Here is a 23,934-nt window from a genome sequence, read left to right on the forward strand (position 1 = left end):
TTCCATGGCATTACCTGGTAAGAAGTTAGTGAAGATGAGGCAGAAAATTGCTCTGCAGTTTTCAGTGTTATTATTGTGGCCCCTATGAGATTAATATTAAAATGATTTAGTTCTGAAACAGAATCGTTCATGCACAAAACAAATAAAGATTTTGAATCTTTCTCACTTTCATTACCAAAACAAAATTGTCTTTTATGATTCTGCTCTTAAGGGATGTCATTATATAATCCTTGCATTTGTCTAAATTTGGATCGTGGATTTTAGTACCGACTAGCGACAAAGCACGTCCGTAGTCAGCTTGGCAATTAGAATTGCATCATCTCATTTTCTATCGACATCCGTAAACAACTAAAACAAAAAATATATATAAGTCTGCTATTTTGTCTGTCTGTCTGTCTGTTTGTACCTACTTATTTCTTATTTAGAAATGATGTTGATTATGTTACTTTTCAATAAAATATAAACACTTGAAAATACATTCTCATTTTCGCTATTAATTTTTTAAATTAACTTAATATTCATACTCTTAGTGAGATATATACCATATCTTATGTCAGATTTGTCATCTTAGGTTAGTCCGACTTTATCAATTGTCTTCAGACAATGTGTTTTATATATTGCAATACCTTAATAATATCTCACTCATCAATGTACTTTGTCTTATATATCACTGATATATAGGGATTTACTGATAAAGCTATTTTAGATATGCAAACAAACCGATACAGATAGGCATTAGAAGAAGTATAAAAATATTGTTGTCCGTGGAAGTAAAACAAATTGTTGAATTTTGTTAGAAAAGAATATTTGCAGGTCAACTGAAAAATATAGACTAAGTTTTTAAAGAGCAAGATTGTATTGCCAGTTTACCTGCAGGGTATATAGACAATGCCGTGTTTGTTCTCTCGAAAGCGTGAACATTACCTACTCAGTATTGGTTTCCAGCGGTTAAAATTCGAAAACGAATCGCTTTGCAAATTGTGAAGTCTGACCGATGATTGGCTGTTTGAAAAATCACGAGAAGGTAATAACCTAAAGGTGATCGTCAGACCCTAATGTGTAGCGTTATTTAGGAGCTGATTTTAATCAGATTGTCAGGGACACTATTTTTTCGGACAAAACAAAAGAAAAAGACAATAGACTAGCTAGTTTAAAAGCAAATGTATATGATCTGTGTCATTAAAAGACGAATTTAACCACTATTGACCTTTAAAAATCTTCCATTTTATTCGGCGTATGGTCTTGTTTTTTAAACAAAAGAACACACAAAGAAATAACTACATCACAAAAGGTTTTAGCTGATAGATGGCGTAAACGTATCATATTTCAACTAACAAAGCTTTTATAAATTACACGCCTGATTTATTTACTATGATATTTAGGTTGTTGACATAAAAGGAGAAATCAGGTCTTTTCTTTAACATCAAATTGGATCCAGCTGTGCGTTTTTTTTCCGCTGATATATATTAAGATATGAAACAGATATTTACCTCAATGAGCAAGTCAAATAAATGATCACGATCAAATCAGCAGGAAAATACATGTTTCCTGAATATGTTTTCGAAGTTCAAACAATCCTTTGTAATCATAATAGAAATTCATGCTGTGAAAGTTATAAAAATGGCTTTGTTGATTTTGAGATGAATTCCAAGTTTTAATTAACTTTAATAATGTCAGTAAGTTACTTGGATACGTCTTGCGGGTTTGCATCAAATATCCATAGATTCGGCAGTTACTAGTTATGCAGGTATTCTCCGAGACACACATAATATGAATGGCAAAGTTCATAACGTTGAGAACCCTGCTTTATTTCAATAGGATATTGGCGTCATATTATTGACTTCATTGCAGTGAAAAACTAGAAATGTGTCCATAGGACACGGGTGCCCCCACCGCGCCACTGTTCTGTCAATCTTATGACTGTAGGTCAAATATTTTTTGAAAACTAAAAATCTTGTACTAAGTAAAGGGCAAGAACTTTACAAATTCTGAATAAATCCACAAGCAAACCCCAATGTGCATAAGTACACATGCTGACCAACATTCTTGTAAACTTTCAGGCCTACAAGTGAAATACTTTTTGAGCTATGCATGAACAAGTTGAAAATTGCAAATTTATACTACTGTAAGTCAAGGGCAATAACTAACAAAACTGAAAAAAAATCCACATGCAAAGTCCCAGGTGCATAGCTTCACAGTGATGTGAATCATTATTCCTGTAATTTAGTGATGTTGATCATTATTCCTGTAAAGTTCGTTGATTCTAACTCAAGCACTCAAGGAACAAATATCAACATCATGAAACAGTTATTACTAAGTCAAGGGAAATAACTTTACAAATACTGGATAAATCCACAAGCGAAACCCCAGGTGCAAAACTAAATATGCTGAGCAACCTTCCTGTAAGGTTTAATGACAAGGTCAAATCCTTTTTGAATTACATGCGACACAAGTTGAAAATTGCAAAAGGGCAATAACTCTAAAAATACTAAATAAATCCAGACGAAAATACCCGGTGCACAACTACACATGCTGATCAATATTCCTGTAAAGTTTCATGACTCTATGTCAAATACTTATTGTGTTACATGCGACACAAGTTGAAAATTGCAAAATTTTACTAAGTCAAGGGCAATTACTCTAAAAATACTAAAAATATCCAAATGAAAATACCCAGGTGCCATACTACACATGACTCTAGGTCAAATACTTTTTGAGTTACATGCGACACAAAGTGAAAATTGCAAAATTTTACTAAGTCAAGGGCAATAACTCTAAAAATACTAAAAATATCCAGACGAAAATACCCAGGTGCACAACAACACATGCTGATCAACATTCCTGTAAATTTTCATGACTCTAGGTCAAATGCTTTTTGAGTTACGTGCGAAACAAAAAAGAACGGAAGGACGGAAGGACGGACGGAAGGATGGAACGACGGACGGACAGACAAGGGTAAATCTAAATGCCCGCCACTAAAGTGGGGGTACAAAAAGAATCGAGTTTTTAATGGATGAATCTTAAACAAGGATATTAATAAACGTGTAATGGTATGGATATTTTAAAAGACAATTTTAATTTATCTGCATTTTTATAAGCATTTTAAGCGTTGAACGTTTGGTTGTATAACTTCACAAATGCCGCTGTCACGAAAAGTGCTTTGTTACTTATCTGATGCAGGTATAGGTTCAATTTTAAATTAAGACTGTAAAGTATGTGATCTTAGCAAATGTTATAAACTAAAAAGGTTACATTTCAAGTTTTATTGTTATATATTGAAAGTACCTTTGAACTCGAGTAACTTCCACATATAACGTTAAATATATTACATTTCAAAATACTCTAGAGTAAACGTTTTAATTCTGAAAACATTGTAAGCTCATTGTATATATTTTAGCAACTGTAATAAACTGAAAAGGTTACATTTAAAGTTTCATTGTTATATATTGCATGTACATTTGAACTCGAAAAACTGGTAGTTCAAACTAATTTTAACAATTGAGTTAGTTGGGTAAATTTTTTTTGGATTATTTTTGGCTGTCATATATGTTTGTCAATGGCAAAATATTTTACTATTGTTTGTGCCGACAGGTATTGGTCTACACAGTGGTTAAATTATACCATCAGCATGCTAAGGAATAAAACACGTAACATTTTATTTATATTTGGCAACTTCTTGGTAATTTAAATCGGATTCATTTTTTTGGTATGGCAGGTCCTCCATGCGCAAACCCAAGCAAAAAGTCCGTGAAATTTCCGCGTGGTAGGGTCGTTTCACAGACAGGCGATTTGTTTTTTTCTGTATATGAAATGTATAGATTTTCGTAAAATTCACATTAGCTCGAGCCAAACGTTGTAACAATCTTGTCTGACTCCGTCCCGGATTCGTTTTTATATTAGTATTGAGGGTCTTCTTTGAGCAATATAATACCCATAGCTCTATCCCAAGCAAATCGTCCGGGAGATTTCTCGCGGCATGGTCGGTTTTTAGACCGCAGATTGATTTGTTCTGTCTGTATATAAAATGTTAACATTTTCGTAAAAACATAATATGCTCATGCCAGCCGTTTCAAAAACTTTAGCTTGTCTATTTTGCGTAATATAAAGCCCGAAGCCCTAACTCCATTAAAACGTACTGAAGATTTTCGCTTGGCAAGGTCGTTTTCCAGACCGGCGATTTGTTTCTTCTGTATATAAAATGTATAAATTTTCTTTTAAAAAAACCACATCATTTTACCACCCTTTCTCCGATGCTGTTGCGGATTCGGTTTTCTATTGATAAGGAGGGTCTTCATTGCGAAAGATAAGACCCGAAGCCAAATTCCAAATAAAAGGTCCGGGAGATTGCCGCGTGGGATAGTCGTTTTTTAGAGAGGCGAATTGTTTCTCTGAATGTAAAATGCAAAAACTTTATGGCATGTTCGTTTTTCAGACCGGCGATTTATTCATTCTGTGCATTTAATGTACAAATTTTCATAAATACCCACCTGTTTTGAGTTCGCAGTTTTGTTTTTGTATTAGTATGGAAACCTTCTTTGCACAACATAATGCCCAAAGCCATAACCCAAGCAGGAATTGACGTCATGCATAATTGGCCTTGGTAAAATGAACGTTACGAATTTAAAACATGTTAAATTAATGATCAAGTATATTTTCATTGTTTGGAGAGTCTTCTTTACAGCAATATAAGAATCAAAACTCAAACGCAAGAAAACTGGCAGCAAGAGTCCTGCGTAAAATGATCGGTTTTTGGACGGTGTCTGATTTGTTCTTTCTGTATTTGAAGTGTTTAAAATGTTCGTTAAAACACCATACTGTATGTGTATTTAAATTCGCGGAAGCAAATTTTCGCGGAAAGGTCCACTTTGGGGGTATATACAAATATTCGCGCTATTTTGAATTCGCGGAGGTGACTGCCGAAAATCATAAATTCGCGCACACCCATTAGGTTAAAAAAATAAGAGAAATTACTCTTAATAGATTAGGCAATGGTTTTCGCAAGCAGCCTTCTTTAATTTTACATACTTTTTATTACTGTAATCGTTGTGGGACTTCACAGTTATTTTCAACACCTGGTGTCAAACAATACACTATTGTACAGAACAAAGACAATTCAATTTGTCTTGCGGACAGATTATGGCAAACAAAAGAATGTCCGTTAACGTGCGTGATTTTTCACAGTTTTAAACAGCACTGAATAAGACCATAATCTTTTCACCGATTTTGTTAAAATGTTGACTGAGTAATAGTGTTTTGTTTTCCATGTTTTCATCAGTTAAAATCGTTAATGTTTGTGTTGTTTGTAAAGTTTGTTTAGGAAAACAAAATATAATCTGATCAGATGTCAAGACGTTTATAGCTCAGACTATGAAATAAATAGCGTGGTGCAATGGTATTGTTCAAACATTTATATATACTTACACAAGAATCTAATAATCATATCAGTCAAATAATAATACTGTAGCAAACGGATTTATATTCAGAGCTGAATGTTACATGTACATGCACAGTTTATACAAAAGTAAAATCACTCTTTGAAAGCGCCACGGATACCAGACTAATGGCAGCCGTGAACACCCTGATATACATTGTTCTATAGATGCGCGAAAATATGACTATTAAGAAATTATTGGTGTAGAAATATTCGCGCTGAACAAGAATTCGCGGGTCGAATGTCACCGCGAAGATCGCGAAAATTTAAAGCCCGCGAATATTTCTACACATACAGTATTCTCGTGCCAACCATTCAAACACTTTATGTGTGATTGCGTTGCAGATTCATCAGCGTTATTATATTGAGGGTCTCCTTTGCGCATTATAATGCCCAAAGCCCTTATCAAAGCAAAACGTCCAGGAGAATTCCGCGTGGCATGGTCGTTTTTCAGAAAAGCAATTTTCTTTTTCTGTATGTAAAATGTATAAAATTTCGTAAAATACTATTTACACGAGTCAACACCCTTTGTCTGAGTCCGCTTTGAATTCGTTTTTGTGTTAGAATGAAGGGTCTTGTTTGCACAATATAACGCCCAAAGCCATAATCAAAGCAAAACGTCAAAAACCCACAATTTTCTCGAGTCAACCGTTTAAAACCCTATGATTTCATCGCGGGTTCGTTTTTGTATTGGAGGGTCTTCTTTGCGCAATATAAGGCCCAATCTCTTAACCCAGGCAACACCTCCGAGATATTTCATAGTGTCATGGTCTTTTTTCAGACCAGCGATTTGTCTTTATTTCTGTATATGAAATGTATACTAGAATTTTTTTAAACACTCCTTTTTCTCGAGCCAAGCGTTAAAACATCCTTTGTCTGATTTAGTTGCAGATTCGTTTGTTTTTGTATTAGTTTTCTTCTGGAGAGTTTTCGTTGCCCTAACCCAAGCAAAATTGACGTTATTCACGTTAGCCATGGTAAAATAAACGCTACGTATAAAATCTTATTAATGATCCAGTATATCGTATTTGTAATTATCTAAGATTGACTTCTTTTAAGCAATATAAGACGACTCAAAACCAAGAAAGGAAGAGGCCCGCGAAATATGGTCGCGTTTTGGACAGGTGTCTGATTTGTTCCATAAATGTTCGTTAAAAACATATTCTCTTGTCATCTTTTAAACACTTTATCTCTGAGTCTGTTTTTGTATTAATTTGGAGAATTTATTGTGCGTAATAGAAGGCCACGTGTCATGATCGTTTTTCAGACCACAATATAAGACTCAAAACCCAAACGCAAGGTAAATGACAGCAAGAGGCCCGCGTGAAATTGTCGCATTTAGAACATAGAAATCATCTTGTTTTATAGTTACACGGTCGCAACAAAAGCATGGTCATCTTTGTTATAATAATATACTGATAGGCTTTTATATGATTTTTGTACGCTGAAATTAATCAGTAAATATTTATTATAAGCTTGTGATATAAATACAGTTATGATTTATGACGTCACTCAATATCTGGAAAAAAGTGATCCATCGGAAGCAAAATTAAATGAAAATTGCAGACTCAGTTTGATTGAGACTTGAGACGAATGTAATTTCCAGTTTGAGAATAAACATTATTATGTCAGAAATGTGTCCGAGTCAATGGACTGATTGATTCATCTAGAATAATGTTCAAACGAAAGTTGTTTTATTCATTGGCAGGGCTTATTGTTTTATAGAAATATATGTAAATCAGGTGTTGTCGGGTAGTTTAAACATATTAGGTTACTACTTGATTTTCTGTAATCCCTGCAAAACTGTAGGACTTCGCAGCAAGAAAATGCTCATTATTCACGGACACATTGGTTATTAAATAGTTTAGGCAGACTGCAGTTTTTAATATGACACATCGTCTGACTCATATATAAGATTCTAAAATAAGAAAACCAATCATAAGAAAAATACAATATCATAATGATTTACATTTGTCTGAAAATTGGTTCATATCAATGATAGATCCCTGTGAAATCAATTGATATATTAGACAAAATGGAATATGTGAATATATAATTCCTCTACTTTATATATAAACCATTTTTATTTTGACAAAAATTAAAGATAATGAAAGTTTAAATGCTGATGGTTGTCTTCTACACGGCAGAATTGGAAATATTGTAGACTCTGTTCAATTAAGCCAGTTCCTAGATAGCAGTAGAAAAAACATGCTACAGTTCTTTTAAACATTTCAAGAGTTCCTTTGATAAAGATCGTCATTTTAAACAGAATGTTCATGAATTCAATGTAACCCAACACAATACATATACGTCGGTTTTTATAATACGAACATGTACAAATTTATTGCTCGTTTGTTAATTGAAAACGATTCCATTGGCTCTCTGTACAAGACTATTCAAATTCTCCCCTGATCTCTTAGTACCGTAGGTCCATGGAAATAAAATTCCAAAAACAGAATCGACATGCTCTTGACCAATAATTTTGACAGGAATAAATCGGTCCTTGTTATCTAACACAGATTGATGCAAGTGCCCTTGACTTGCGAATCTTTGAACTTTATCACCTGTCAGACTCTCAGTTACAATGACAAACACGAACAGGTATCGGTTTAAGGCATCCCCTATACTTGAGAAAATAGGCCTTCCAATTGCAACTTCGGATTCTATATGAACTGATATATTCCATCCTTTTGCTTCCTCTTTTATCCTAGTTGCATACTCATTATCGTCGTCTGTGTTTATGATTAAAATATCAGCGTCAAAGCATAGCCTTGTAAGGACTGAAATACAACGAAGTAGATATATTTAAATTACATACAGAGCTGGCAATGTGCATTCAATGTGAAAATTATATTTCCAAACCTGCTTTTGTCTCACTTCTCATTAAACTCTGAGGGAAAACTTCCAATTTGATAGAGATAATACAGGTATATTAATACGCATTTGGTCTTCCTTTTAACAGTGTCACTACTTTGTTACGATTTTCTTAAATTTGAGCTCAAAAGTCAGGATATAATACACGGCCTCCGATACGCCAGTTTTTGTTGATATGCTACCGTCCAATTTAACGTTAATTTAACCTCGCACCAAATTATATGAACTAATGAAAAAAGCAAAATCAGAAACTACTGAAAACAATATTGAAACATTTTATGCAAAAAGTGATCACATTCTAAGTAGTAAGAGGACAGAGTTAATCATTTCCAATCAAAAACATACAAAAAAGAGATCGGAAAATGCCGTCCCTTCTCACCATTTGTTTTCTTTTCTAATTCCATACGCGTGGCTTGTTCAATATCTTGTTCAGTCTGGATAAACTTGACTACCTTTGCAAAGAAATTAGCGAAGCCACTGGAAATCAAAAGAAAAAAAGAAGTATAGTTATTCTTTTATCCTTAACCTACTGTATTTGAGAAATGAATGAAGTCAAGCTTTGAATTTTAAACAATCCATACAAATTTCAAGTGATTTCAATATTAAAATCTTAATAGATTATATCCTCTTAATCAAAGGCTAAGGAGAAAGATGTACTTGTTTACATCTATCCTAATTATAAAGTCACTCTGAATGAAATGATTTCCAAAGTAACGTAGATAATACTAAACCACAATTACCGATATTGAGAAAAAAACTTCTGTGGATTTTCTGTTGATTTTATAGTTTACATGAATATGAATATTTAGATGAAATTATTAAAGGATTGACTGCGTAGCAAAAAAAAATTATGGATTGTTTGGTGATTGTTAAACTTATATTGCTAGGTTTGTGTATCGTGTCGATTTACTAGTTATATTACATGTCTAGTTATAGTCTTGTAAGGTCTGAAATACAATGAAGTAGATACAGTTAAATTAAATACAGAGTTGACAATGTGCATTCAAGCATACTAGTTATATAACATGGTCAGAAATGTTTATTAAAACGTGGCCGTGCACTTCTAAAAATGTTCTATACTAGCCGTTTTACACATACATGTAATCAATTTGATATTAAGATTGCATCATGAATGGGGTATTATCAAAAAGGAAAAGCCCACGTTACAATTAAATAGCAAGATAATATATACACATGTTTATTAAGACAATGTTATAGATCCTTGTCGGTAAACAAGTTATGTTATATAGTGTATCTTACAATTCTGGTTTGTAATCTGTCATCAGGTACCTGGAAACATTGATCATCAGACCTTCAATGTTATTTTCGGCGATTTCTTCAGTGCACCCTACATATTGCCTGAGACGATTAAAACGACAGTTGCCATTTGTAAAAATGTTTGTCAGGAGTTGGAGTATTTCGTTTTTATTCTGAAAGGAATGTTGTAAGTATAGATTTAAATAGATTAGTGTATGTTTTAAATACATGTGTAACAGTTTTGAATACATAAACTGATACATTGAAACATATTCATTCTCATTTTAATGAGTTGACATTGTCTTTCAACATTTGCATCTTTTCTTTCAAACATTCCATGATCTTTATATTTAAGACTCTTTTGAAAACAAAAGACTTTTTTTGATAAATCTGAAATTCATTTTTGACAATTCACTGATTTTAGCATAGATCCACTTAGCAAAGCTTCACTGCAAATATATAAGCTCTTGGACATGTAAATTTAAACAAGATATGCGTTTTTTCTGAGTTTCAACGGAATACTATAGCAAAATATCTAAGCTCAGAACATTGTAAGTAAGGAGGAGATGTGTTATAGCAGACCTGAGGACAATGTCCTCAAGGTGGTCTTTTGTGATGGCCCATTGTCCGTCGTCCATCTTCCGTCCGTGCGTAAACAATTTCTTTAAACAACTTCTCCTCATAAACCACTAAGCCAAATTTGTTGAAACTTTGCAGGGATGTTATTTGCATAAGGCTTTACCAAATTTGTTCTAAGAATTAAATTCCACAAAGTACTCTGGTTGCCATGGCAGCCGAAGGATTTTTCAAAAAATCTTCTTGTAAACAACCGAAAGAGCTAGAGCTTAGATATTTGGCATGAAATATGTTCTAGTGAACGTCTACCAAGTTTGTTCAAATAAAATCCGTAGAGTCAAAATTGGCCCCGCCCAGGGGTTATTAAATTTCCCTTATATATACGCAGTAAAAACTTAAAACATCTTCTTGCGAGTATCAAAAAGAGGTAGAGCTGAAATATTTTTCTAATGTATGTCTACCAAGTTTGCTGAAACTAGAAATGTGTCCATAGGTCACAGGTGTCCAAACATTCCAACGTTTTTTCAATCTTATGTCTCTAGGTCAAATATTTTTGGGCTACATGTGGCAAAATTGTAAAAATAATTATCTCTTACTAATTCAAGGGCAGTAACTCTGAAAAAAAAAATCCACAAGCAAAACCCAAGGTGTACAACTTACCTGAGCAACAGTCCTGTAAAGTTTCATGACTCTAGGTCAAATACCTTTTGAGCTATTTGCGACAAAAGTTGAAAATATACTAAGTCAAGGGCCATAAATCTACAGATACTAAATAAATCAACACGAAAATACCAAGGTTCAAAACTACACATGCTGATAAACATTTCTGTAAAGTTTAATGACTGTAGGTCAAATAGGTTTTGAGCTACATGCGACACAAGTTGAAAATTGCAAGCTTTTAGTATGTCAAGGGCAATTATGCCATTTACTCTACAAGTACTATAAACATCCAAACGAAAAATACCCAGGTGCACAACTACACATGCTGAGCCACATTCCTGTAAAGTTTCATGACTCTAGGTCAAATACACTTTGAGCTATATGCGACACGAAAAGAGAACGGACGGATGGACGGACGGACAAGGGTAAATCTAAATCCAACCCCTATAGTGTGGACACAAGAAAACCCCTAGGATTAAAATTGACCCTGTCTCAGGGGGTAATTGATTTTTATGCCCCCGCCATGTAATGGCCGGGGCATATAGTGTTACCCTGTTCCGTCCTTCCGTCCTTCAGTCATTCTGTCATTCCGTCTTCATCAGTTTCCGTTCATTATCTTAGTAACGGTTGCATACATTCAACTCAAATTTGACATATGGATATATCATGAAAAAATACAGGCCAGGTTTGAATTTGGTCATAGTTCAATAATATTTGGCAGAGTTATGCCCATTTACTTTAAAATAATATGAAATTTTCAGTTTCCGTTCATTATCTCACCAACGGTACAACACATTAAACTCAAACTTGACATATGGATTTGTCAAGAGAAAATACAGGTCAAGTTCGAATTTGGTCATGGTTCGATGATTTTTGGCAGAGTTATGCCCCTTTTACTTTGAAAATAATATGAAATGTTCAGTTTCTATTGATTATCTCCCCAACGGTACAACACATTCAACTCAAATTTGACATATGGTTATGTTTTTGGAATGCCCAGGCCAAGATCGAATTTGGTCATGGTTCAATGATTTTTGGCAGAGTAATGCCCCTTTCACTTTGAAAATAATATGAAATTTACAGTTTCTGTTCATTATCTACCCAACAGTGTTACATAGTCAACTCAAATTTGACATATGGATATGTCAAAGGAATGGGCAGGTCAAGTTGGAATTTGGTCATGGTTCGATGATTTTTTGGCAGAGTTATGTCCCTTTCACTTTGAAAATAATATAAATACATCTTAGGAATAAGCACTTTAAGTTTGAATTTGGTCGTGGTTCAATGATTTTGGACAAAGTTATCTTTCCTGATGAACTTTTCAGTTTCAGCACTCATATTTTTGTGGAAATGTATGTACCATTATTTTGGCTACAAATATGCAATATGCTATTTTCAAAAGGTTTAGACTGAATAATTTCAGTGCCCTTGAACATTGTATGAAATGGTTTTTGTGTTAACATTGAAAAGTTTAAGGGCTTGAACTTAAAAATGAAAATATAATTTATGCAAACAAATTTAGAACTAAAATATATAAACATCTGAAATTTTGGCTGCATGCGGGGGCATCCGTGGCATGATGACACATTTCTAGTTCATATATGTACTGTAAATCCAGTATTTTCCCGATGTTTTAATTTTGCTATTCTTCTGGGATTGAAAAGGACTCCACTTTGGACCTTTTTGACCTATTTCTCAAGTGAGCTACCAAGGGCCTCTGGGCCCTCGTGTATATTATTATATATAATTCGTTGTAAGGAAATTGACACAGGACAAGCCGTTTGGACCCGGGGCAACGATCTTTTGTAGAAATCCACTAGACAATGATAAGCGCTAGGACATGTTGTTTCAGAGAAGCCGATATTAAAACTTTTACTAGCACTATACTAGTGCATACTAGTAACAAGGTTATTGAAATAAATTGAGGAAACGAATTTTATCCTATTTAAATGCTAAATAATGTTCTGGTAAATGAAGTGCTAATCATAGCAAACTTACCACCTTGACCTTGGATGTACATAAGTCATAGACGCGACAATATGCCTTAATGGGACAGTGTAAACCTTGGAGTTAGAAACATGGATCTTGGTCACATCGTCTTGATGTAGTGAACATTTATGACAAGCTATTTTGAAATTCACCAATGCGCTACAAAGACACAAATATGGATCCTTTAAATCTCTAATTTTGATAATGTGAACCTTCAAACTGCAGGTGTGACCTTGACCTTTAAGGTAGAGACACGAATCTTCAACGCAAAACATCGCCTTGATGTGGCTGACATTTGTGCCAAATCATTTCAAACTCTGTTACAGTCCGGGCACAAATATGTACAGGTATACCTTATAACTCCAAACTGTGTGACCTTATCTTGACCTTTGAAGAAGGGGCATGATTCTTTAACACGATACATCGTCTTGATGTGGTATATATTTGTGCCAAGTTATTTTAAAATCCTTTTAATGCATGACAAAGTAACAGTCCGGACACGAATGTGTATACCTTATAACAGTAATTGTGATAATATCAAATCTTCGAACTGGACAAAAAAAGCGCGCCCTACAGGACCCGGTTTGACCAGAACTACATGGATAGGAAGGGTTTTGAGCGCCTTAACTGGTCAGGTAGATTATCCAAAGCTTAATGAGCACATGTGCACACCGTATTTCCGGCGGCAGTGATGGTAGATCACTGCAGTGATGGCAGATATCTGAAAATTACCGATCGGTACAGGTAGGTTATAAATTTGGTTGGTTTTATTATATTACACAAATACGGCCCATATCATTGCTATAAAACTATTGTCCATTGAACGGAGATACTGTAAGGTAATTTTGGACTCGTTTTTTCCTGTTTTAAGACTATTTTGAGCAGGTTAAAAGTGACAGCCTCGGAAAAATCCGTGAAATTGTCTGTTTTCTGTTCAAAATATCTAAAGTTTTAAGTAAATGGCAGGATTTCCGTTATCAATATAGACGTTCATCAATTGGGGTCCCGCAAGCCATCTACGCCGTGAGTCTTTTCTTGAAAGTTTTACAGACGCTCAATCTTGACTAGTTTAGCACAGTAAATGTAATTCAAAGGCAAACTGCAACGCTATTACAAACATGAAAAGTTAAAGAAGTGAATCCACGTTGTTTTTCAAGAACTTGATAATATAGGAAAATATTTGAACTGTCAGTAATATTAACCTTCCAATTTACATTAACATATATTGTTTTATGATACACTGATGCCAGTTGCGAGGTTAATAGTCTCCCCTTTATTACATCTATTTAATAACTTATAATCTTCGCCAATTAAGTAAATTTCAGCCTTTATTTGTCATGAAGCGATGAACATTATTACCTCGAGAAAATAATGTCATATGCTAGCAAATGAATATTCACTTACAAAAGTTACTTGCTGTAATATGCAATTGGCTTATGTCTTAAAAAGGGAGTGCGCTGCTAAACTTAAGATACATATAGTATTGTATGCATGTAACTGACAGACACAACAGATCAAGCACACATGTATGAATATAGAAAAATGAAGTTTTTCATGTTCATTTCTCTATTTATAGTGCAATTTTGTCGTACTAAATCATCATTTTTTGTATTGTAACTGCGTGTTGCTAAAAAGCTTTTTTCGATGCACATACCGCATTAATAACTTTTCTATCTTGAGAAAATATTAGAAATGATAGTTTATCGTCTCAATGCCGACTAAAAGGACGCAAAGAAAAGAGGAATTGATAAAAGATTGATCTTGATTTTCTGTCAGAATGTTAGCCACTTTCATTGTATTTCTGCCATCGACGGCAGCATTTATAATATGTATCTGCATACAACGGCAGCAATTTTTCTTCGACCGGTCAAGATTGAGCGTCTGTAAAACTTTCAAGAAAAGACTCACGGGGTAGATATTAAATTTTGGCTTGCGGGACCCCAATGGATGAACGTCTATATTGATAACAGGAAATCCTGCCATTTACTTAAAACTTGAGATATTTTGAACAGAAAACAGACAATTTCACGGATTTTTCCGAGGCTGTCACTTTTAACCTGCTAAAAATAGCCTTAAAACAGGAAAAAACGAGTCCAAAATTACCTTACAGTATCTCCGTTCAATGGACAATAGTTTTATAGCAATGATATGGGCCGTATTTGTGTAATATAATTAAACCAACCAAATTTATAACCTACCTGTACCGATCGGTAATTTTCAGATATCTGCCATCACTGCCGCCGGTAATACGGTGTGATGTAGAATAATATGAAAGTAAGGATGACAGCTCATGAGGTGAAACCTAGAAACATCCAGGAGCTTGACGCACTGTTTGGTGTAAGAATAGATCTCCATCCCCGCTACTCGCTACTACTATTAGAAACTTTATAGGGAGCATGAGAAGAAGGCGTTGCTAAACAGTTGTCGTTACCATTTGGCCACACACACACGTCACTTGTAAACATAAATGATATTGTAAAATTTGGAAAACAAGTTGCGTGTCCAGAAATGTAGGATGTAGTGAGTCTTCCACTTCTCTTACATATAACTAATGCAAAATTAGTAAATTTGTCGTTCAATCAAATTCATTAAACTTGAAACTGACATTAAAATTATCTTTACGACGGTAATCAAACTATTGCGGAAAAGTTGGGTAGTATATTTAAAGTTTACCACTTCGAATGTGTCGTGTAGCGGCTGACTAGGTATTGCCGGGCTTTTATTCTGATTCCTTTTCAGCGCTGAAACAGTAAGAAATTATGAATTAAAAATTATTCTACATCATTAACACGCAGGTTCCAGTTTCCAAGAACACTTTTTGTTTACCGAAATGTCATTGTTTCCAAGTGTTATTTAGAGTAGGTCCAGAATGGGTAAAATAATTTTTCACTTTCTTGATCGGAAACTTTTTTTTTAAATTTCTTATCCCATTTTAATGCCCTGGGAATATGGATTCCAAGAATACAACAAAAATATGCATGCAACTACATAAAAGGCCCCTTAAGCCTGAAAAATGCATACATCTTTATTTATAAGAAGCTTTCTTTTTTTTTGTTCGAAAACATTATTTATTTAGCATTTGGCTGAGCAAAGTTTGCAAATATTGCTTTTTGGCAATTAGTAAAAGTGATAATGTATTTTTTTCTGGAAGTCAAAAAAGTACTTTGTTTACATGTTGCTACTTTTGTGACGAATAATTTCGAAGTCATCAATACTTTCCTCTGGTGAATAGCATCTAACATGCTCTTAAACCATTATCTACTCAAATTTGCCCTTTCTAAAGAAATATTTTTTCTGGCACATAATATGCTTTTAAGATAATCTTCGGAAATAAATTAAAGTTAAGTACAAATAATCCACTATAAGTGCCAAAGCAAAAAGTTGACGGGTACTGTGAAACAACCACAGTTTTCAACAATTTCCTGTTATGAAAATATAGTTTAACAAACTAAAGGTTATTTTTACTATTGTTATAGGATGCTGAGTTTGTAAAACTTTCTTAAAAAAATAATCTTGAGAAATAATTCACTTTATATCTGAACAACCAACTATCAAGACTACTAGTATTTGCTACAAGACCCAAGGAACTTTTTCGGTAGCTTGTTTATAACAATTATTATTTACAATGTAAATTTATTTGAGGCGTTCCACTTCACAGCGTTGTGAATTGAATGGTTTTAGATATGATATTGTATTTGTAGAATTGAATATATATTTAATGATTTTAGATTAGGATATTTTATATTTAGAATTTCAAAATCATCAAATTATATATTCAATGCTAAAAATAAACTTATCTTATCTTATCTAATATCATTAAATTCACAGACTAGAAAAAAAAAATTCTTTCTCCATTCCATAAAAAATATTACATACATTGAATGACAAAAGCTTTTCCTAAAGCCCCTTGTAGATAGTATTTCTTCTATTATATGTTTGCATGTAAATCCCTATAGACAATTATGGTACCGTGTTCTGGAAATAATTCTTTCATCAATAGCAGAACCTGCCTGCTTAGTTAACAGTTTAAAAGAGTCCAAAATGTGAAGAAGAAAAAATGAAAAGACAGTACCTGATGGTGTATCCCACAATTTATCTTTGCAAGCCATCCCTAGGCAGCCAGCAACGAAACCCACTACAACCCCAGAAATGAAGGCTGCCTTTATAGGAGAAGCTGTTAATAAAATAAATCTATATTTTAGCATACGTCACAATAGAATATATAATGTGCAGAAATTATGTACCCCATAGCATATAATGTGCAGAAATTATGTACCCCATAGCATATAATGTGCAGAAATTATGTAGCCCATAGCATATAATGTGCAGAAATTATGTAGCCCATAGCAAATAATGTGCAGAAATTATGTAGCCAATAGCATATAATGTGCAGAAATTATGTAGCCCATAGCATATAATGTACAGAAATTATGTAGCCCATAGCATATAATGTGCAGAAATTATGTAGCCCATAGCATGTGATTAAAGTAGTCAGCAAATGAAAATAACGTAAGTCATTAATGTCGCCAACAATTATAGAGTACTCGATCGTGAAGTGACCTGACGTGATCTGTACAAAACCAAACGATGCATACTTTTGAATTAGTACTAAAGCCTGCCATTAAAGTTAAAATATGAAGAAAAGAAATGTATCTTTAAAAAAGATACTCGATCGAAGTAAAATTGGTTAGACTGCACATGTTATTTTTAAGTTTTCGATTCAGATATAAATGTTTTCAATGCTTGCAAAGCAATAACAATTATTGTTTCTAGCTGAGAGAAAAAACAACATTTTGTAAACATGCAATATTGGCATTATTATTTAAGAATCATGTAAGAACAAGATATGTTTGTAAAACATGTATGCCCTCTCTCGGCAGCCAATTAGTCATGTGGTCAGTTTATTATGACTGGCTTTTGACAAAAAAATCAATAAAGGTTATCTTCTGGTCATGATTAGTCACTAGTCAATTGTGACCGATAAGGTTGTGTGTAGCAAATTTATGACAAAGTTATCACAAATCTTACCAAATAATATATGCATAAATTTTATGAATTATGTAGGCCTCTTTAATGACAGCCATTTTGTTATATTACATTAGAACTTGAAATGTAAATACCAAAAACATTTTTAGTTTTATAAAAAAAAATCAACAAAGGCAACTTCAGTTCTTGAGTTATTGGTCGAAAACCGTTTGACCTACAAGGTCAATGTGACACTGACCTTTAACCCATTGACACCAAAATAAATAGGGGTCATCAAACATCATACCAAGTTTGAAGTACTTATGCCTAAGCGTTTTTACGTTATTGATCGGAAACCGTTTTTACTTACAAGGTCAATGTGACCTTGACCTTTAACCCTTGTCCCCAAAATCGATATGGATCATATAATGGTCTTGAACAATCAACATACCAAGAATGAAGTTCCTAGGCCTAAGCATTTTTTAGTTATTTGTCGGAAATTGTTTTTACCTATAAGGTCAATGTGACCTTGACTTTTAACCCCTTGACCCCAAAATAAATAGGGGTCATATACTGGCCATGAACAAACACCATATCGAATTCAATGTGACCTTGATCTTTGACCCTTGAACCGAAAATCAATATGGATGAAAAATCATCATACCAAGTTTGAAGTTTTTAGGCCTAAGCGTTCATTAGTTATTGTTCGGAAACGGTTTTTACCAACAATGTGACCTTAACTTTTGATCCCTTGACCCCAAAATCAAAAGGGGTCATCTATTGGTCATTAACAAGCATCATACCAAGTTTAAAGATCCTAGGCCTGAGCGTCCTTTAGTTACTGATCTGAAACCGTTTTTACCTAAAAGGTCAATGTTACCTTGACATTTAAACCCTTTAGCCAAAAATCAATAGTGGTCATCTACTGGTTATGATCAATCATTGTACCAAGTTTGAAGTTCCTAGGCCTAAGCGTTCTTAACTTATTGATCGGAAACCGTTTTTACCCACAAGGTCAATGTGACCTTAACATTTGATCCATTGACGTCAAAATCAATAGGGTTCATCTACTGGTCATGAACAATCACCATTTTAAGTTGGAAGTACCTAGGCCTAAGCGTTCTTTAGTTATTGATCGGAAAGTTATTGATCGGAAACAATTTGGTCTATTGACCGACAGACATACATTGGCAAAGCAATATACCACCATCGCTTTGAAGGGGAATGGGGGCATAAATATAACGAATAGGAATAGATGGGTAGTGGATAGCATAAAATCAACAAACAACTTTTGAACGCTTTATCTTTAATTTAATGCAAACAGCTATGATGCAAAAGAAAAAAATGTAAAACACTCTATATACCAGCCTTTGTTTCACAAACAAAAAATGTTGTGATAACTACAGATAAACCTAAAAGTGGTTCATAACCCCAACTACAACATTAATTGTGTAAAAGTTTGGGTGTCTTAAGTTTATAAATGAGAACGTTTTGTTGGTGATGATAAAAATACTGAAAAACACTGAAAATCCGTCAAAAAATCAAAATTAACCCGTTGGGACGATGATGAGCCCGAAAATTGGTTTCGGAATCGAGCAGACTATTTTATTTCAAATGCACATACTGCTTATAAGAAAGAAGGGACACATGCATTGAAACCTAAAGTCCCCTCCGGTTAAACTGGTAGGGGAGTAATAATAATAAAAACTAGAAATATCACGCAATAACGCCGTTTCTAAACTGCTTCGCCCGATTTCTAAAATTATTATTGTGTCAATATCATCTTCAACATAACTATCTTTTGACACCATCAGTTTTAACTTACCACACGTCTGCCCTTTTGCTTTCGATTTATTCAAAGATTAATGCAGCCTATGTATTTACGTATTTACTCGAATCTGCTCGAATTCGGAGGCTGTTTATCGGAGCGCAATACTTGCATAAAATGCTACTAGGCCCATATGTTTAACTTGATTACACATGCTGTAATATGAAGCTTTTTGGAATTACAATCTTTGCGTTTTTGTTGTTTTGTAAAACATGTATCCCCCCCCCCTATCGGCAGCTAATCAGTCATGTGACCAGGTTTTTTTTAACTGACTTTATCGTCATTTATCTCGCCAGTAACATTACGAAAGACCGGTGGGGACATTTCAACTTCATGAAAACTCGATTTCAGCTTTGTAACACCGCACTTTGGGGTCAAACGCACTTTTGGGTCCGACCCCAAAGTGCGTTAAACTTCGCATCGCACTTTGGGGTCCAACGCACAATCCAGAAATTGCTACATATTGACGCACTTTGGGTTCAAAAGGTCTAAAGGTGTCATCTGAGTTCTGCTTAAATACTGAATACTGACTAATTTCGGATCTGCGACATTGAAATATTTGAGGTTGAGTTCCAGATGGCGGTCGATACTTTGTTTGATGCTTAAGTGATAAAAATTTCATAAAATTTACCACTTGAAATATCTAAAAATTGTGTTCATATAACAAAGTACTCTATTACATTAATTGTGGATGTATTCCTAAAATCGAAAGATGCCGCGAAAAATATCCCGTTCTGTCAGTCATTTACGTGATAACTTTTGGTGCCATATTGAGCCCCATTTTAAATATGATGTGGATGAAATAAATGCAGCTAATTTTTTTTCCAAAGAACTATAAATACACTCTATTGCAATGTTCTGGTGAAATATCAAGTTTTTTCGATAGGACTATAAATAAGTTAAACTTTAGGTTTTTTTTGTAAGCTCCGTAACAACCGTTCGCTAGAGGCTTTTTTAAAGGAAATCTTACATACTGATTTAGAAAGAGCCAGTGGTGGATTCATGCCCGGGCTTCAAGGCTGCAGCCCCCCAACCCCCAGCTCGGCCCAAAGATACCTTTACCAGCTGGGCTGGAATATTTTTGCAGTTTCAAACTTTATTGGCTGCAGCGTACTCCCTTATATTGCTGTCATCCAGTTGTTAATCTCCTGCCTGAATTTTTATTTATCAACATGCTTAAATGACTTCAATGTTTAAACTGCATAATTAATTGGTTTATTACTTTCTAAAGGTCTAATGAAATTAATTGTCACAGATATTGGCAAATAGGTGTGTTACATTGTATACCATATTTTACTATCTTTGAACTTTACTTTGGAAAAGCGCTATTATTTATAAATTATATAAAACTATTATTCAGACGAGTTAAATACTAAATTGATCGAGTGTTTGAGATTATTTTTATTAACGGTCGCGCATACATATTATTTTGTAAATGTAAGGTGCTTGGTACCTAAATAAAGTAGCGATAAATGTGAAATTATTTGTAATAGACTTAGTCAAAACAATGTAGTGTTTGACTTCTATATAAAAATACTAATTCACTATAACTGTACTCATTCTTGCCAAAAATCAACAGATGAAAAAGATGGTTCAGGTAATTGGCCAATGAGTATTTCTTGGATGTTTTAGAAGAACATCAAAATTAATAAGCTTTTAAGAAAAACAAATACAAGCATAATGAGCCTTTAAACCGTTATTTTTAACTCTGGTCACAATCCCCCCTATAGCCCCATTGAGAATTTCACATTATTCTGAAGCTCCGCTCTAAATGTGCGACTACTTAAATAGTTTATGATATTTTTTAGTACTGCCTGTACGGACTTCTACTTAAAAACTTCTACACCTAGTCAACTTATATGTCACATTTAGCTAAATACATGGCTCTTTCAACATATTATCAAGCACATTTTTTACTAAAATGTCTTACTAAGATTTCCCAGATTTTATACATTTGTCAGTAGTATATGGGTCGGTTTACCCACAAGACTGCGCATGCGCGGCGGCCATTTTGTTTTCTATAATTAAGTAACTCATTTGCATAGAAGAAATGACCTTACTACACATGCGCAGCGGCCGTGTTGAATAACAGACGCGCGACGCCATATTGGATTCTATATATAGAATGACATCATCGTTCTATTTTTAGAATGTGATAATCCGCCATTTTAAGAAAACTATTTTTATTCTCCCGGAAGTATACGGAGCTGACTCGTATACCCGATTTAGGGCTTGAATCGCGGACATTGAAGGTTAGGTCCTCGGCCCTAGACGGGGAGATAACATTTCAAGTGAAAATTATACACATGTATTCATAAAAAAAATATGAATGAATAAAAATGACTTACCTTCCTATAAGAACAGTTTGTATTTGAATAATAGTCTGTATTATCTATATTACAGTATTAATAAAAATAGTATTAAAAACTGACTAAATATAAATATAATATTTTTAATATGTTTTCTATAAAACATTCCAAATAAAAGAAAATGCGTTAGTAATAAGATATAATTGAAAACTGACTGACTAATTGACTCTCTATAATACTATAAATAAGACAATTAATTTATTACTTTAAATGTGTTTCTTTATAATAATTTTAACATATAACACAATATATGACATTTATTTTCAATTTAATTCGATATTATGACTCTGTCAAATAATGTTTCTAAATAAAATAATAAAAAGGATTTTTACTGTAAAATAATTTAATAAATATCTGCGTAAAATACATACATACGATGTTGTATCCTCGGCGGTCCGAAACCAAATGACACAAATCATCAGTGTATTATTTCTAAAAGCTCTGATCACGAGTGTATCAAACGTGATCGTAGTCACAGTGTCTGGCGTCTATTTATTTAGGGACGGATATGCGGACAATGGTCCATTCAACTGTCAAAGTTAATCTCTTTAAAGTCGCAACTCAGTTTGGCATGTGTTGATTTAAGAGCGGACGGCGGACAATAAAAAGTAAACATGTTAAACTTAATCCCTTTAAAGTAGCCACTTGGTCTGGCGTATGTTTATTTAGGGACGGATATGCGGACAATGCTCCATTCAACTGTCAAAGTTTATCCGTCTAAAGTAAAAGCGGGTTAGCAATAAGCTTTTGAAGTGTCAGTTTACCACTGGGGCATAATTTCAAACTCATTTTGGAAAAGAAATGACAACATGTTTTTAAAACTAATTATCACGAATGTGCAAAATTATAAAAAAAACTATTATCAATGGTAACTAAAACCGAACAAAAATACAACAGAAAAAGCGTCTTTCGTCTTTTGTGCAACACTTTACGATATACAAGTTCGTACTGTCATTTGCATTTGTCAAGACCTTTCGTTTGATATGCAACATGCCTATGTTATGTCCAGTAACGAAAAAGTTATGCTCGTTTTTCCGCATGAGTGATTTTGTCTGCCATATTCAAACTCTCCTATCTCAGAAACGGTAAGAGATAGATTCATATAATAATACATTTTCTGTATCTACTTGCAGAGATCTTTCAAACGGTATATACATCTAAGGGTTTTATGGGATTTGAAAAAAATGGTTTAAAATCGCTAAAGGGACATAACTCGAGAACGGCTGAAAATCAAATCGAGAACCTGGGGCTTATTTCGAAGCATTTTGACAGGTCTATCATTTGATGCGAAAAAAAAAAATCTAAACGTATATCGTAAAGTATTGCACAAAAGACGAAAAACGCTTTTTCTGTTGTATTTTTGTTCGGTTTTAGTTACCATTGATAATAGTTTTTTTTATAATTTTGCACATTCGTGATAATAAGTTTTAAAAACAAGTTGTCATTTCTTTTCCAAAATGAGTTTAAAATTATGCCCCAGTGGTAAACTGACACTTCAATAGCTTATTGCTAACTCGCTTTTACTTTAGACGGATAAACTTTGACAGTTGAATGGAGCATTGTCCGCATATCCGTCCCTAAATAAACATACGCCAGACCAAGTGGCTACTTTAAAGGGATTAACTTTAACATGTTTACTTTTTATTGTCCGTCGTCTGCTCTTAAATCAACACATGACACTGAGTGGCGATTTAAAGAGATTAACTTTGACAGTTGAATGGACCATTGTCCGCATATCCGTCCCTAAATAAATAGACGCCAGACACTGTGACTACGATCACGTTTGATACACTCGTGATCAGAGCTTTTAGAAATAATACACTGATGATTTGTGTCATTTGGTTTCGGACCGCCGAGAAGTCAACATCGTATGTATGTATTTTACGCAGATATTTATTAAATTATTTTACAGTAAATGTCCTAATTATTAGTTTTATATAGAAACATTATTTGACAGAGTCATAATATCGAATTAAATTGAAAAT

General features: G+C 33.9%; 1 protein-coding gene across 1 annotated transcript; it reads right to left on the bottom strand.

The window, feature by feature from the left end:
• Nucleotides 1-7,694: 7,694 nt before the first annotated feature.
• Nucleotides 7,695-15,551, bottom strand: LOC132750773 (uncharacterized). The gene is made up of 4 exons (XM_060740819.1): nt 15,461-15,551; nt 9,566-9,735; nt 8,685-8,782; nt 7,695-8,211 (listed from the first exon to the last, which is right to left on the bottom strand). The coding sequence occupies exons 2-4, from the start codon at nt 9,610-9,612 to the stop codon at nt 7,787-7,789; spliced, it is 570 nt and encodes a 189-aa protein (XP_060596802.1). The 5' UTR covers nt 9,613-9,735; nt 15,461-15,551; the 3' UTR covers nt 7,695-7,786.
• Between the last annotated feature and the right edge of the window lie 8,383 nt (nt 15,552-23,934).

The sequence above is a fragment of the Ruditapes philippinarum genome, unplaced genomic scaffold (genome assembly GCF_026571515.1).
Source record: "Ruditapes philippinarum isolate M1 unplaced genomic scaffold, ASM2657151v2 ctg4494_1_1_1_1, whole genome shotgun sequence".
Classification (NCBI taxonomy): Eukaryota; Metazoa; Mollusca; class Bivalvia; order Venerida; family Veneridae; genus Ruditapes; species Ruditapes philippinarum.

What these genes read in the sequence shown, in the direction of transcription:
- LOC132750773 (XM_060740819.1), bottom strand. Translation starts at nt 9,612, where the DNA reads ATGATCAATGTTTCCAGGTACCTGATGACAGATTACAAACCAGAATT. An exon ending in ACAGATTACAAACCAGAATT is followed by an intron (nt 8,783 to 9,565) that starts GTAAGATACACT and finishes TTTGATTTCCAG; the next exon opens with TGGCTTCGCTAATTTCTTTG. An exon ending in ATTAGAAAAGAAAACAAATG is followed by an intron (nt 8,212 to 8,684) that starts GTGAGAAGGGAC and finishes GTTGTATTTCAG; the next exon opens with TCCTTACAAGGCTATGCTTT.